Raw genomic sequence first — 15,851 nt, forward strand, 5'->3', positions numbered from 1 at the left:
CAGCACCTTGTGAAACCAAAGTACAGACTGCCAATACTGCATGTGATGACCACTCTATCTTAAAGCACTGACATGCCTAAATCTCATAGTCAGGTAGTTGATACCAAAGCACAACACATACCAGCGGTACTGAGAATATTGGTAGCCCAAGAGTCAAGGTTTTGTCAGCACCCCTGCATCATTTGCATCAGCCAAAGTCTTTCGGCCCAAAGTGTAACCGCAAACCGTGAGGAGAAATCCGCTGAATTTGACAAAAAGGATTAGATTGGATTAGAATGGTGGACCTTGTTATGAGAGACACAGATCAAAGGGCTATACTACGAAGCGAGGTAACTGCCTTATCCAGGTAACTTCAGGAGTAACTTCCCGATTAACCTGTACTACGAAAGGTAGGTAAGTCTTACCCAAAGTATGTTGTCATGGCAATTTACGCTGCATCTCTAAACTGCTCTGAGCAGGGTGGTTAACTCGATGTTACCCGATATAAGCACCGCCCCTTCCGCCTACAATCTTGTCAAGAAAAATGCCAGCACATTTGGAACACCCAGTCGACATTGGCGCACGGATTGTGAGAGGCTCACTCCGCAGGGCGAGGGTGTTTAGAGACCGTCAGAATCCTCTAGCTTACCCTGATGATGTTCTCTATGAAAGATATCGATTCTCATCTTGTGGGCTTCTAGGGCCAAATGTCTCCAATAGGCTATCTAAAGATTAGCTGGAGTAATGCCCTCACTGTTGAACAGTGTGCCTTGCTTTACGATATTTTGCCAGCAGACACTTCATGTATTCTATCGGTGATGCTGAACATCTGAGCAAGAATACTGTATACTGTGCAGTTCGCAAGGTGGTACTTGCTCTCACTAAACTGCTGGATGCATTTGCTGTGTTCCCTGGCCGCTTAAGCATTCTAAAGATCAAAGAGGCTTTTTATGTGATCGTAGCTAATTCGCAATATAAAAATACTTGGTCTATTTTTAATATGCATAGGCTAGGCCTATATACAGAACACATTTTTTTCCATAGGAATCCCGAGGGTGATTGGTGAGATTGATTGTACGCATATCCCTATTAGAGCACCCCTCGGAGAACATGAGGGGGATTATGTGAACAGGAAGTCATATCACAGCATCAATGTTCAGGTATTTGATCATGTTGTATTTGATCTGACATGTAGGCTAGCCTACATTATTTTGTCCTTAAAACTTCTACTTATATTCAAGACAAAGAGACATTAGGTGGTGATTTTACAATGGTAGTATGTTAAAATGGCCTGAAATCCTTTGTCAGATGACATGTGATCCCCATTTAATGGTGACCAGTCTGGAGGCTAGATGGCCTGGGTCAGTGCACGATTCACAGATTTTTCAGGAATCCACCCTAGGTCAGAGATTTGAACAAGGTAAGGCAACCACCACCATATATTTCACACATCATGCTGTATTGTGACAATTTCTCTCTATCTTTCAAAGGGCGTTTTGATGGCCTGCTGCTTGGGGACAGAGGCTACCTGTGTCTGCGTTACCTGATGACCCACAAACAAGGGCACAAATAAAATATAACATGGCTCACAGTAACACAAGGGTCAGGATAGAGATGACATTTGGGGTCATCAAAGCATGCTTTGCTTGCCTGCGAGGCTTGCGGGTGCGTCCGGAGCAGACATGTGAGGTGGTGGCAGCATGTGTGGTGCTCCATAACATTGCCACTATTAGAAAAGAAAGAGCACCATGCCAGCTGCTGATGCCACTGGATGTAACACCAACTCAGGCAATCAGAGTTTGTCAACCCTGACTTTCCTTGATAACCCTGAGATAAATCTGAGTAGGTTAAACTCCCTTCATAGAACAGCCCTCAAGACTCCTCACCAAACCCAATTCTGTTAAATCTGGCCTGGAAATCGCATTTGAATATAAACAATAACTGCAATGAATACATTCTCTGGCTTGTATAATATATGGTGTAATTAGGTAAACTGTTTAGGCACTGTGTTGGTGTATGATCACATTTGTCTTTGATAATGTATGAAGTATGAAAAAAAATCTTAAAAAGAATAAATGACAAAATTATTTCAATCAGTGTTCATGTCCATCACTGATTAGGGTGAGAATATCACAAGCATCCAACAGCAACTATCTTTAACTTGAGGGTTGATATCAGTGAAGTGTTAGAGTGATAGTCAGTAGGGCCCCACAGCAGTAAAGTCCATCACAAAGGGGAGTGGGGAGAGCCAGGTAGGAGGCCCTTGGAGAATGGGATGCCAGAAGGTGCTCACGGTAAGAGTGGGAGAGGCTCAGACTCCATTCTCCATGGTACATTCACCACAGGTAAAGGCAGGTAGCCTAAACGGCAGTGTGTGCAGTGACATGGACAAACAAAAACTGATCCTTTCGGTGGCCTTGTGTCATCACATTCCTTTTATTTCTGTATTGATCACAACATAATTTCAGTAAAACATCTTTTCACAATCAATGTTAATAAAACAAGAGCAGTCGTGCAACCTGTAAGTGCTTTTATGTTGGCTGATATCGGCCACGTCACAAAAAAAAAACATAAGTTGTAATGCATAGACGATGCAAAGCGGTTTCAGATCATGTGATATCCTTATCACTGAAAAGGATGCACACTTTACTGCACATATGCAGGCATCATTACGGGGGGGGACCACGCAGGAACCACGCAGGAACGTTTTACTTCACTACAGCACTCTTGTTAACCACTGCTTCTCCAGCGGGTACTGGCATCCCACTGGACATTTAGAATATGACACTCCCATTTACTACAGATCGTCAATAACAAGCATTAAATATCTTTTAACAGACTTTCGCTGTGAACTGCCAGTTGTTTCTGGTTACGTAAACTCGCTGGCAGCCGTCAAGTGTTTCAACAACGTAAAATGTTCACACGTGTGGTACAAATCGGGCAGGTATACGTTGCGTTTCCGAGTGCGCAAGCATGTGCAGAACGGATCGGGCAGCAGGCACGGATTGGAATACCATGTCGACGTGTCACCCCGCCGACAGTTATTATGTCAGTGTCTGTCGCCAGACAAGCACCAGATTTGTTTAGCACGGGCTAGCTAAGAAAACAAACATGTTTCAAGAACTAATATACATGTACGGGCTATTCCAACTGTTGAGATTGGCAGGACAAAGTTATTTGCGACTTGCAAAAGAGCGCAGGACAAGATGAAAAAGGAAGAATGTTAGAAAAGCATTTTTTTGAGCGTTGCCGCGCTGTCACCAAAATAACCACCACGTCCTGCATTGATGAGGTATTTCCCGTTACGTCCTTGTCGGGGACGCATCAGGGCGCATTAGCGTTTACACTACAAAAGACATGTGGTCAAATGCGTCCCAGACCACCTCGGCAAGTGGTTCGAGTGATCGGATCACAATGCGTCTTGGTGGTCGTTTACACTTGTAGCCAATTTAGCGCTGTCCACTTGTGATCCGATCACCCAAAACGCATTTTAAAATCAAGTGTAAACAGGGCCAAAGACTGGGACCTGAATAATGATAAACCTTCCTAGCCAATTTTGACAAGTTACCCTAAATGTTTGGCCAGAATAGGAGATGATCAGCGCGAGCAGGTACCAGTCTTGACCATGGCTGCAGTAGCCTATTCAGCACAGCGTGATGCAGTTTTCTGTTTTCCGTGTCGCAGGTTTGGTGCAGGTGATAAAGAGGACATATTCACCAAGCGTGGCTTCATAAATTGGAAACGTGCCATTGACCGAGACAGTGGCTTCCAAAAACATGCATCCACTGTCTGTCATGTGCTATGTATGAGGGGGCATTTAAGGAAATATTTCAGACTTTTGATTTTTTCAGACTTTTGTGAGTTTTCAGTAGTATGGATGTGTGTGTGAAAGTTTCACATGTGAATGCGTACTCATATAGGGCTGCAACTAACGACTATTTTGTCAAATAATCTATTGATTATTGAAACGAATAATCGACTATTCAGATTATAAGGCACAAAATTACTCAATGGCTCTTATTTATCTATCACCTTTTAAATTTAGCTTGAGGTTGGACTAATTCAGTGAGGGCACTTGCTTGCTGAGGAGTACAAGTCTGTTTCCTTTGAAGAAAGCCATCCATGGAGAGCCAACAAACCCATAACTCATTCAAATTAAGACCTGATGTCATTGTGCTTTACAACATAACCGCCACAAAACAATCGGGGGGGGGGGGGGGGGGGGGTTCAAATTCTTTCTCCCTCTCTCTCTCTCTCTCTCTCTCTCACTCAGAACCCCTCATTCGTACCAAAGAGGCGTTCAAAAGGCTCAGGTGGGTCGCGAACATAACATCACTAATTCGAATGCAACCCACATTGGGCACGCACACATAGACACGAGTTGTAGAAATCTTTCATAATTTACAAAGTATCAAATTCTCCGGTGTTCTCTAAACTTGTGCACTCGGCAGCAACACTATCTCCAGCCATAAACGTCGCCATGACAACGATGCTGACAGCTAGACAGATGCTGAATATCTTTCTAACCAAACTTTCTATCTTTATAACCAAATACTAAAACACCTCTCTGACTCAGCATACAGTGCTGAGAACATAGTCTCTCAGTGTTACGATTGTTACCCTCTGTGCACTGCTATAAACATCAGCTGCATTTAGCAGTTGTGAATGCAATGGAGGCAGAACCACGTGCATGAAAGTTTTTTGCATGGTGTAATTCCTTAAACGTCTTCTGTCGCAGACACCATGTTGCACAAAAGCAGGATTCCCCTATGCTCAAAAGGCTACTAGAGATTCACTGGACTAGTCATTATGATGTGACACAGTGATTTGTTGAGAATGCAGATTCCATTATGAGTGTTTTATCCAAAGTAGCTGAAGATGACCATGCTCCCATGGATATCTGTACAGAGGCATCTAGACTGTTGGCCCAGGGAAAAAGGCATAATTTCTTTGAAATTGGAAACTTTCTTGTCCATGTACTAGGTGCTCTGAAGCCAGCCAAATCTATTTTACAGAATTAGTCAGTGGATTTGTGTACTGCTGGAGAGGTAGTGACATCTTCGATTAAAACAAATGATGCAAAATGATGCTTTCTGGGAGGAACATTTTCTAGTTTCTGTGGATTCTGTTAGGAGACAGGCAAGCAATGTATATTAGAATACAAATGCCGGAGACAAGCAAATATTAGTTACTCACACCTGAACAGAGAACAGCTTATCGCCATGTTGGAAAATTTAAAACAATCACAGTAGTCCCACACTCTTTGATCGTGCAATGGCTGAAATTCTAGCAACAGTTTCATGGTCTCACTATGGAGGGACACAGTGCCTCCAATATGTTGATGACATTCTGCTGGCCTCTTCTGACTCTGACTCTCATTTTCAGGCTCTGGAAGCCCTTGTTAGACACATTGAAAAGGTAAGGCAAGTCCAAAGAAAGCAAAAATTGCACGGGAGACCGTTCGGTACTTGGGCTTTGCTGTTTCTGAAGGGTCGGGGCGGTTCCCTGTTGGCGGGGGAGCTGCCGTTGCCACTGCTCCGTGCCCCCGTGCTGTGCGTGGTATCTGGGGGGTTCTGGTATTCTGGGTCTTTTCAATTTCTGCAGGAGCCATATTCCTGACTTTTCTGTTGCTGCTGCGCTGGTCGGCGCACTCTTGGGGGGCCCGTGTTAAATGTTCACCTGGTGTTGCATTTGCTGCTCTGGAGGCAGCCCTTGCTTCTGCCCCTGCTTTGGGGATGCCTTGCTCTGACCTGCCGTTCATTCTGTGGTCAGTTGTTGGACAGGGCCACGCTGCAGCCGTTCTTGCCCGGCCCCATGGAGGTGTGCAACGCCCTGTTGCATGTTGTTCAAGGCTGGGCCCTGTGGTCTCTGGTCTTTCTCCTGCTGCTGCGGTGACAGTCTCTGCTCCACTGGTCTTGGTGGCACCACTCTCTGCTGGTGTGTACTTGATGGGAAGCTATCTTATTGGCCCCACATATCACACTCATTCACTCCCCTGCTGTGAGTCTCGCCAATCTCTTAACTGTTGACGGTGGTGAGTGATGTTGTTCATGATTTCATGCTTAACTGGTCTTCTCTGGGTTTACTGTCTTCATCAGGCACCCCGATAAAAAATGGGGGGATGGTTCAAAATCTCATAAATGCCTCAAGGCTGTAAATGACTCACTACCCATCACTACACCGAATTACAGATTTACGGTACCAGAGCAGAAAAATGGACTTGGATTGAAAATGCAACCACTCATGCTGTGTCATTACAGGATCTAAAGGACAAACAACAGGAAGGTGAACAACATGAGCAGGAGTATGAATCCGGACAATGGGTTATGATAAAAGCTCATCATCAGAAGTCCTTCCAACCCTGATGGCAAGGACCATACCAAGTGCTTTTAACCTCTGAGTCTGCCCTTTGAGTTGCAGGTATTCCAGTCTGGATCCACCACTCACATGCCAAGCCGTGTCCATCGTCTGAAGACATCTGCGCTGAAGGACATCTGACACTTGGCTGAAATCTGCTGCTGCTGACATCAAACACCTGTGCTGAACACACTTGACATCTGCTTCAGAAGATTCCCCAAAGCGACCATCTTCCACACCAACAATGTCTTTTATTTTCTTTTATTTTATGCTATAAGTAGAGGTGCCTATACTCAGCATTAGGCTGTGTATATGATTAATAGCTACATATTTAGAGGGCTTCCTTTCCTTTCTTGTTCTTCCTTGCATCACTACCTATGCACAGTCGGTCACAGTTTTTACATTGGACTATTCCACTCATAGTCTGCCCAGTGCCAGCCAGAAGCAGATGGGCTTCCCCTCTGAGCCAGGTTCTGCTCAAGGTTTCTTCCTATTAGTCAGGAAGTTTTTCCTTGCCACTGTTGCCTATAAGCTTGCTCTGGGGTCGTTTCAGGCCTGGGATCTATGTAAAGCTATTTTCTTACAAATAGTTACTGGTCAACTTATACCGCCTCTACATTTGTAATTCCCCTTTCCATTCTGTTAAAGGTTAATCGTAAGGTTGACTTCATCATTCCTTGTATGTTGGGTCAAACAGGAGGGACTGTTAGGAGACAGTTCTGTGGAATGGGAGGGCGTTTGATCCTGAGGCAAGCGATGTATATTAGAATACAAAGCAATGCCACTACATCCGACCGGAGCCAAAAGGTGCCAAATCACAATTACTGCTACTTCCAGTCCGGGCAACGTGGAGTTCCTTATGACCATACATGGACTTCCCTTCCAGGGGGTTTCCTGGCCATCACATGTAAATGTACCCCCTGAAAACTGTATAAATGTGAACTATACATTGTACCTGATGAACTTCTGCTCCGTGCTGATGTTCCCACAGCCAGCTGTGCAGAAAAACCTTCCTGTCTTTCACTAAGAACATCGGATCTGCTTCTTTGTTGGAATAAAATTTATTTTGATCCTCTGTGAGTTCACTAACAATTCAAATCCTGCAAAAAGGAAAATAACTGAGCAAGCAGTTTTGTTTTTTCTACAGTTGGACACAGTGATTCTGATAACCACACTGTCACTGTGAATCAGTCAAGGGCTGAAAGTTTGATATTGGGGGGGGGCACAACTTGCTAAGAATTTTATGTCTGTATACGTAATCCCAGTCCTTAAAGGAGCATATATCTTGATTGAAAAATAAAACAATATCAGGATGGCTTGAAATAAGTAGGTATGCACGTGTAAACACCGCTTAAGTGCTTTCAAGAAGAGCTGCACACCTCTGTTACTACTAAGCTCATCTGGACATAGGAGATGCACATCTGGGGCAGAGTTTGCCCAACATGAAGGTGTGTCACCCAACATTAGGATGTGTCTCATTAGGCCTATATATAACAGTTAACTTATTTTCCTAGTGGAGATGGAAAATGTATGACACTAATCCACATAACCAAATGTCACACTTTGATGTAATGATGGCATGCCTTCCGAGGTTTAGCCAGGGAAAACAGGTGCAATGTTGACTAAAATCTATGGCCTTGAACAACAGGAAAGTGTGGAAGTACAGTACATACTGTGTGTACGTTTTTGTTTAACTTAATTAAATCATTTATTCGATTGCAGTGTCTAAAACTTAAAATGTTGACTGAATACTGTGGTGAAGTTTTCTTCACAAAGTTGGTCACACAATTCTCCCACGGGTATTACTAGCTAGCTAGCTGATACCTCACTAACCTAACCTAAAGTATCTAACTTTACCTCAGCAATAAGCCTATGTCAGTGACGAAACATTTGGCTAGCTTACGTTAGCTGTCCATTAACGATCAGCGAAATAAGTAACAAGCTAACGTTATGTATGAAAATTTACAACATACTCACAGAATACTGTTCAGTAGTAGAAGAAGGCTACAGAGAATTTGATCGAAAATAGCGTGCGGCAAGTAGCCCAGAATACTTTCTACGTCCTTGATTTACAAAGGCGGTTACTTCGTGAAGTCAAATGGTTTTTTTAGCCCAGTGCTTTTTAAACCGCTGTTGTAGCCAGAGCCTCTGGCTGTGTCAACGAGCGGGAGCCCTGAGTTATCTTCGAAAATAAAAACCTGTTTAATGGGTTTACTGTGCTTGCGGTCGTCGTTTAACATGAATTCAACGTATCCTGAAATCAACTTTTATTTAACGTACAGTAGTTTCAACAGTATAGAAACTAGCTAGCTGATAGCCTAGGCTACAATCGCTATCGCCAAATTATTCAAAAGATGACTAACGTGAAAACTGGTTGCTAAATAAATCCACACACGCCTATCACTATCATCTGCCATACAGTCTTTACTCCAAAAACGATCTAATGCCTGTTTTTTTCCTTTACTTTTCCCGGGGAGCGGGTGCATGTTTATGGCTTAGGTTCAAACTGATTGTTCTTGCGTATTTTTTTGATAATGATCCAGTCAGTAAAAGTGGCGCACTCACAAAACGTGATCAGGGAGAACGATATTCCGTTTCCAAATTAAACTTTTATTCTAAATTTGCCGGTTGTTGTGACACGACTACAAATTATGTTTTTACTCATTTAGAGAAATTTATTTTTGGTGGGGGGGGGACGTGTCCCTCCCGGTTCCTACGCCCCTGGAATCAGTCTCTGAAAAGATCTATGTTCAACATCCTTGATCGGGCCATTGCTGAAATGGAAAGTAGATTTTCCAAAACAAATGTGGATCTGATGAAAGCCATATCATGTCTCCTGCCAAAATCTTCCTCATTTCTTTAACATGTTTTCCTGAATCCACTACAGATCCTTGCTGAGACAGCACAAAACAATGTGAGTTTTCTCAATGAAATTCTTGTGGTCAAACCAATGTTACTTAACAAACTGTCCTTCTTTCCACAGTATGTAGATGTGTACAAGAGTACAAAGACGCATTCTCTGAGTTGCATAAAATATGTTACTGGTGTGTCATCAGCAATACGTGAGAACTCCTCTACACTCTCTGGAGTCCTCACTGCATTACGCAGGTCCATGTTACATGCTAGGAAAAGAAATTAGGTGATTTTAGCACATGAGAAAGCAATCACAAAAAATCTGAACATGCATGATTTTGTTTCAGAATGTGCCAAAGGGAACAGGAGATTGATCATATAATGAAATTAGTTATGTAGTCCCACCATGACCTTGCAGTTCTCTATATTTAATCCCCTATGTCCAGTAACAGGTTTTTTGGTCTTATTGTACATTTATGTTATTAAAAAATAGTTTCTTTTTGTGTTATATATCTTTTCCTTAGGAGCCTATAGACTACACCAGTTGAGAATTTGTTTTATTTCAGATTTCTTTTTTTCAGTGTCCCAAAAGAAAACACAAGGCTTACATCTGGTAGCTATTTTTGTATTACTAGCCTTGAAAATGACAGCCTATAGTTCTGCATTAAGTTTGCTAGTACTGCACTCTGAGCCTTCATTTCGTGTCTATCAAACTACATTAATAACTGCAATTACAATATGAAGGGAAATAATCAGCAATTTTTGTCGTGTGGGAATAGCACACCGTAGCTGCATTTACTATTGTATATGTGGGCTGACAGCTTTTATCGGAGTATTGAATGAAAAGTCACCTGCGTTGTACAGGCAGAAAGAGAGGTTTTTGAGTTGTTGCTGATCTCTTTTCATATTGGATTTAGCCCACCCCACATATCCAAATGCCGCCCGGGAATGACATGCTAGTAACGCCACTGAAAGCCATAATCACGACTGAGCGTGGAACAACGCGTTTTGGACCTGGACTTGGGCTGCCGTAGCCTATGTACTAGCTGGTAATATTAGCATGTCGTCTGTTTGACATTTAAGTGTATCGTCATATTTGTTCTTGTCCTCGGAAGCAGTCGTGTGAATTTAAATAACTAAATGTCATTCTAAGGGACACACCGTGTGGTACATAGGCACGGAGTTCATATTAATTGCGCATCATTTACGGCCATCAGTGGGCAAAACAACTTGGAAGACATTAGCTCTGTGATACGTTAGTCGTTCGTTCTGAAACAGGGCTGCGAGTTTTGTGAATGAGATCTTATTCATATATGGCACACAGAATGGCGGCAGTGGATCACCGTTAACGCTTACATGCCAAAATGGTGAAATTACAACGCTGTATACTCTTAACTGAAATACCACCCTACTCACTTGGATCAAACTACCTGCCACTGTGTATAGTACTAGGGGTTAAAGTCTTTAAAGATTATTACGGACTACAAAACATTGAATGCATTCAGATGAGTTAAAGCTGTATTGTGAACTTTTTTTCCTATCCGTGCCAATAACTGTAAATAAATATATAAAGGCATAATTTAATACTATTATTATTACTGGACCAAACTAATGTTTGGCCCGATTCAACCTGACAGTAAATACATGTAATCGACCGTCACTGTTTTACTTGCTGTACTTTTATTTTATTTATTAATTTGGCAGATGCTTTTATCCAAAACGACTTATTAGTGAGGTACAGTACAACACACGCGAAAACCATTCTGAGTCAATAACAATATTAGAAATACTGCATCACAAAGTTCCAAAAGTTGGCCAGGCAAGGTACAAACCAGCAGCTAATGAGTGCGTTAAACCATTAGATTACTTTTTATGTATATAGTTTAGTATAGGGCAGCCATTCCCAAACGTAAAAATGCCGCGGCCCAATTTGAAATCTGAAAATCTTCTGAACACTAGATTAGAAAACTTGTAGCTAATTTTATCTTTGATGAAACAGATTTAACGTTTTAAAAATATAGCAAATTCTAACTGAAAACTATAAGACGCTTAATAACGCAAATGAAAACATAACGAACCACGTAACATAACAGGCGCGCTATAGGTATAGCAATAAGTTACGTGCGAAAGGGTTAAGAGCAAATACTGAATTGATAAGCCCGTATCCTGGCTGTTTGACCCTGGATAGTAAAACGCTTATACATAAAAATACAATATCCAGCCCAATATCAACATTAAGAAAAAAAAAAAAAAAAACAGGCAGAAAATATCATTTGAACGTTGCCACCTGATGGCAACTGTTCCATTTTAACTCTTTCCCCGCCAATGATGAGGTATTCCGTCAATTAGCCTACGATTCCTCGCCAATGACGAGATATAAGATAGCCTAGTTCCGGATCAAAAATAGGTCAGATAAGAACAACACGAAGAATAACACGTAATTTAAATCCCACGACTTTGTTTTATTAGTCCTGATTACTTTTTAAAATGTAATTTCAAACTTAATTACAAAATTGAAAATTAAAAACTTTTTAGGCTATCTATTGTAAATGACCTCTCGCGGCCCACCTGAAGTACCTTCACGGCCCACACTTTGGGAAACACTGCTTTAGGGGGTAGTGTTCAGGTATAGGTGAGAACGGAAGAGTTGTGTCTTCAGATGTTTCTTGAAGACAGAGAGTGACTCAGCAGAACAGATGAAGTGTGGAAGTTCATTCCACCATCGGGGAATGATGCTAGGACGAGTCAAGGTCATGAGTATGTCCAGGTCAGCGCATCTTGTGCAGGCCGCAGTCATGACCGACCTATAGGGATTTCTACTGTATTAGCCTACCTATAGCATCAAAAACAACGTGAACATTCAGTGTCAAACACATTCGGTGTAACTACCTCATTCACATGCATTGCATGTATGCAATGTATGCACAACTGCCCGTGTGTATTAATGCAAACAGAAAACTTAATATCTTTTGATATTCTGTTCTTCTGACGTCCTCGTATTGTATAGTTATTTGTCCTGGCTGCGATGCCGCTGACCAGGATGACGAACGTGTAGTTTAAACATCCTGGCATGGCTCCGACATCGATCTGCAGGCAACTTTTACTTGTTGGCACCAGTAGATGGCGTTTTTTGTCCACTGAAACAGAAAATGGAAGCAGCTGAGCTAAAACCAAACCCTATTCTGACACGGAATTTGTTTCCTCTGATAGATTTCGATACAGGACAACATGCCTGTCTACGTGCCGCAGGACTCGTATCACTTTTTTTTCTGCAGTATATTAAGGCGGGAAGTGTGTGAGCTACGATCACAAACGCTTTGAGCATCCCGTCGTGAACTTCACGCAAGGTAAAGGGGTGCATCTCAGGTGACTGCTTTTGTGTAATGAGAGGAGCATCTAACATTTATTAACCTGTTGTGTTTATCTACAAGCATGCTGGATTAAGTACTGATTTGAAATACCTTGTTGGTATATAATGTGTGGTTTTGACCTTGTTATAATTTTCCCCTTTTTAGGCATTATAGGTAAACATTTAAAATGTCTGGATTTTTTCAAATGCTGAAAAAGAAGAAAGAGGTGAGTTAATTGCTGTGTGTGCGCATGATTGTTCGTATTTCTATGTAATGAAACGGGGTTCTTCAAGGTTTCTTTTTATTGAATTGAACGGCTGAAGTAAACCTATACCACATATCTTTGCTTAATGTCAGTAAAATCTTTATTTCGCAGTTAATCCCTTTAATCGGATTCATGGCGTTCGCAGCGACAGGTGCCACATCCGCCTCAATTTATTTCCTACTGACGAAACCAGATGTAATGTAAGACTTTTTTCATTATTCAGTACTGTGGAATGTATGTTCATTTTTGGAGAATATTTTAATCGTAAGTTATTAAAATCGAAGTTATTATAATCGTAACACCAAAAATTATGAAAGAGAAAGAGGAACATGAAGAAGAATACTGTGACAGAATTAAACTTATTATACAGTAGGCTGTACATAATTTTAATAAATGTTGTTTATCTACTATTCATTAGCTTATCAGTTCCTGGCAGAAGGCAGTATGTTGAAGGTTTATGGGGGGCTGTTTAATTAGATAAACATGGACATATTGAATAGGTCTAATAGACATGAGTTATAACTGGTAGTTCCTTTGTGTTGTAGTCTAAACAAGACCAGAAATCCCGAGCCATGGGAGAACATTGATCCAACTAAACCTCAGAAGGTAAGTTATTAACAGTCCTCTGTCCTCCCCCTGCCCCAAACATTCTCATCATTTTCTGCCCGTGGGAACAGTCAAGAATAACATCTCATGGAGATAATTGTGGCAGTGCTGGATCATGTATGCACAGGAGCGTTATCAATTAAGCATGAGCAATGAACTTTGTATGTGTTTAACTATCTCAGAATGCTTGATAAGAGGGCTTTTTATCCCCCATTTTCCTGTTCTATAGTTTATCACGATACACCAGCAGTGGAAGCCAGTGGAGGAGCTGCAGATGGTGAAAAGTATGACAAAGTGAAGACCTCCTGCCACTCCCCTCACACCCCCATCCCTGTCTGGGCCCTGAAATGCACCCCCCTCCTCACCAAACCCCTGTCAGTCTAACAGAATCATCTCTGCACAGACTAGGAACGCTGGCAATCAGTGTGCGGAAATGCTTCTGCTGCACTGGTGGGGTCTGATCACTCTGGAACTGTGGTGCATCCTGGACCGAGAGGCACTCCCCTGCAAATCCCCCTTTCCTTCCTACCCCACCATCCCCTTCCTAAGTCCCTCCTGCCCCCACCTGGCACACACACACACACACACAGCAGTCTCCACATCACTACAGAGCACAGCTATTCTACAGTGATGTCCTTGTGAAATGTGACCTGACTTGCCCTGTCCATGTTCTGTATATATGGTTGTATAATAAATCATTGCTTTTAGACTGTTTTTTTTTTTTTAGTGTTTTTGCATCTGTTTTTTTGTATTTTCTGTTTTCCTATAACACAACATAGCTTCTAAATTGTACATGTATCATATGTAATGAAAACAAACAGGTGAAAGTTGAAGGTAGAGAGTATTGTAATAGAATCTTTAACCACAACTTCCCGCTGGGATTTTTTCTTGCCGGTCCAGTGTCCGGAAAGAATTTATTTTACCAGACAAATTTGAAACTTACTGGTCATTGTTCAACAGGCTTGGGGAGTAACAGAATAGGCTACATGTAATGGCGTTATGTAATTAGGATACAAAAAAGGTAACTGTATTCCCTTACAGTTACAGAAAAAAGCCGTAATGAGATTACCAATACATTTAGTAAAAATGGGGATTATTTGCAGAATTACAATTTTAAAATACATTTTAAAATATAGAACGATATACTACCATGTACGTGCGCACACATTACAACACTTAACGAGTCTCTGGTCTGGAGTGAAACCATAGGCAATCTTACAGTTGCCAATTCATTATCATGGCCTCTAGTGAAAAAAATGCTCTCACTGGATGGAAATTTCGCCATTAGTTTGTCTTTAAAGCAGAAAAGGGGAAAAAATCACAGTACAGTGCAAGTTATGCCTTATAGCCAGGGACTTTTCTAGCTATTGAAAAGATCTGGGGCTAAGTCAAGGTTGCCTGAGGCTTGTCTGTTTTTTTTTTTTTTTTTTTTTTTTTTTCAAGGGAGATCGGCATCGGTAGGCTGGGGAGGTTATATCTACCTTTATAATAAATAAAAATTATCATGGCTTCTGTTACCCAGTCTGTTGTTTTGCTATAAACACCTCCTTTTTCAAGGCAAAAATATTCGGGGCTATAGCCAGACCTAACGACGCCACAACCTGCTTACAGCTGTGAAAATGCTGTCACCATCCAAGGACTCAACATCTAATTTAAAGAAACAAATATAGGTTAAGACCAACCTCTAACGTTAACTACACAGAAATCCAGTTAGCTAAAGTTAACATTAGTTAGCTAGCTAACCTGTCAATAGCCTACTACTACTACTGAAAAATATTTTGGAACTGTATAGGTGGTGATGCTGGTGATGGGATGGTGTGTGGGTAAAAACACAAGCCCCAGACTGGAATAAACTAAGTTGCTAGCTGGCTAGCTGGCAAACAGTTCTTAAGATTAGAAGTCAATATCTTGGCTAGCAGTACGAATGTTAAAATGAACTATTTGTTCAGAAGGGACACGAAGAAGCTGTATTAGTTTGATAGTTAGTAAAGTGCGTGAAAGTCAAATTAGCTAACTAGCTACTTGCACATTCAACTGAAAAGTACAAATGCCACCTTACAAAGACAAATCTAGCTAGCTAGCTAGCTACAATACAAACAAAACAATAAACGTAACTAGCTAGCTACTATCACATTCCGCTGACAAATACAAACAAACACATAGCTAGCTAGCTACAAAAAAAAAAACAATGTAGAAAGCTAGATTGCTTGCTAGCTAATTTGGCTTTCACACACTTTCGTCAACTGTCATATTAGGCTACTAATAGCTATCTAGCTAGCTATCAAACTAATGCAGCCTCATCACGTCTATTCTGACCAAATAGTTAATTTTACCACAGATACTGCAAGCAACCTGTTCTGACAACTTTAGTACTGTTAGCTAGCTAGCTAGCTACCAACCAAATTAACTAACATTATAGTTAGTAAATATGCATAGTTACC

The 15,851-nt window shown here is 41.5% G+C and overlaps 1 protein-coding gene and 1 pseudogene across 1 annotated transcript; both read left to right on the top strand.

The window, feature by feature from the left end:
* The first annotated feature begins 523 nt into the window (after positions 1-523).
* On the top strand, positions 524-5,874 carry LOC118781676 (annotated as a pseudogene).
* Positions 5,875-12,726: 6,852 nt separating this feature from the next.
* Positions 12,727-14,467, top strand: c8h15orf48 (chromosome 8 C15orf48 homolog). Its single transcript, XM_036535712.1, has 4 exons — positions 12,727-12,765; positions 12,916-13,004; positions 13,350-13,410; positions 13,640-14,467. Exons 1-4 carry the CDS (start codon positions 12,727-12,729, stop codon positions 13,706-13,708), a joined length of 258 nt encoding a protein of 85 aa, XP_036391605.1. The 3' UTR covers positions 13,709-14,467.
* The last annotated feature ends 1,384 nt before the right edge of the window (positions 14,468-15,851 follow it).

Source organism: Megalops cyprinoides, chromosome 8 (genome assembly GCF_013368585.1).
Source record: "Megalops cyprinoides isolate fMegCyp1 chromosome 8, fMegCyp1.pri, whole genome shotgun sequence".
NCBI classification, from domain to species: domain Eukaryota; kingdom Metazoa; phylum Chordata; class Actinopteri; order Elopiformes; family Megalopidae; genus Megalops; species Megalops cyprinoides.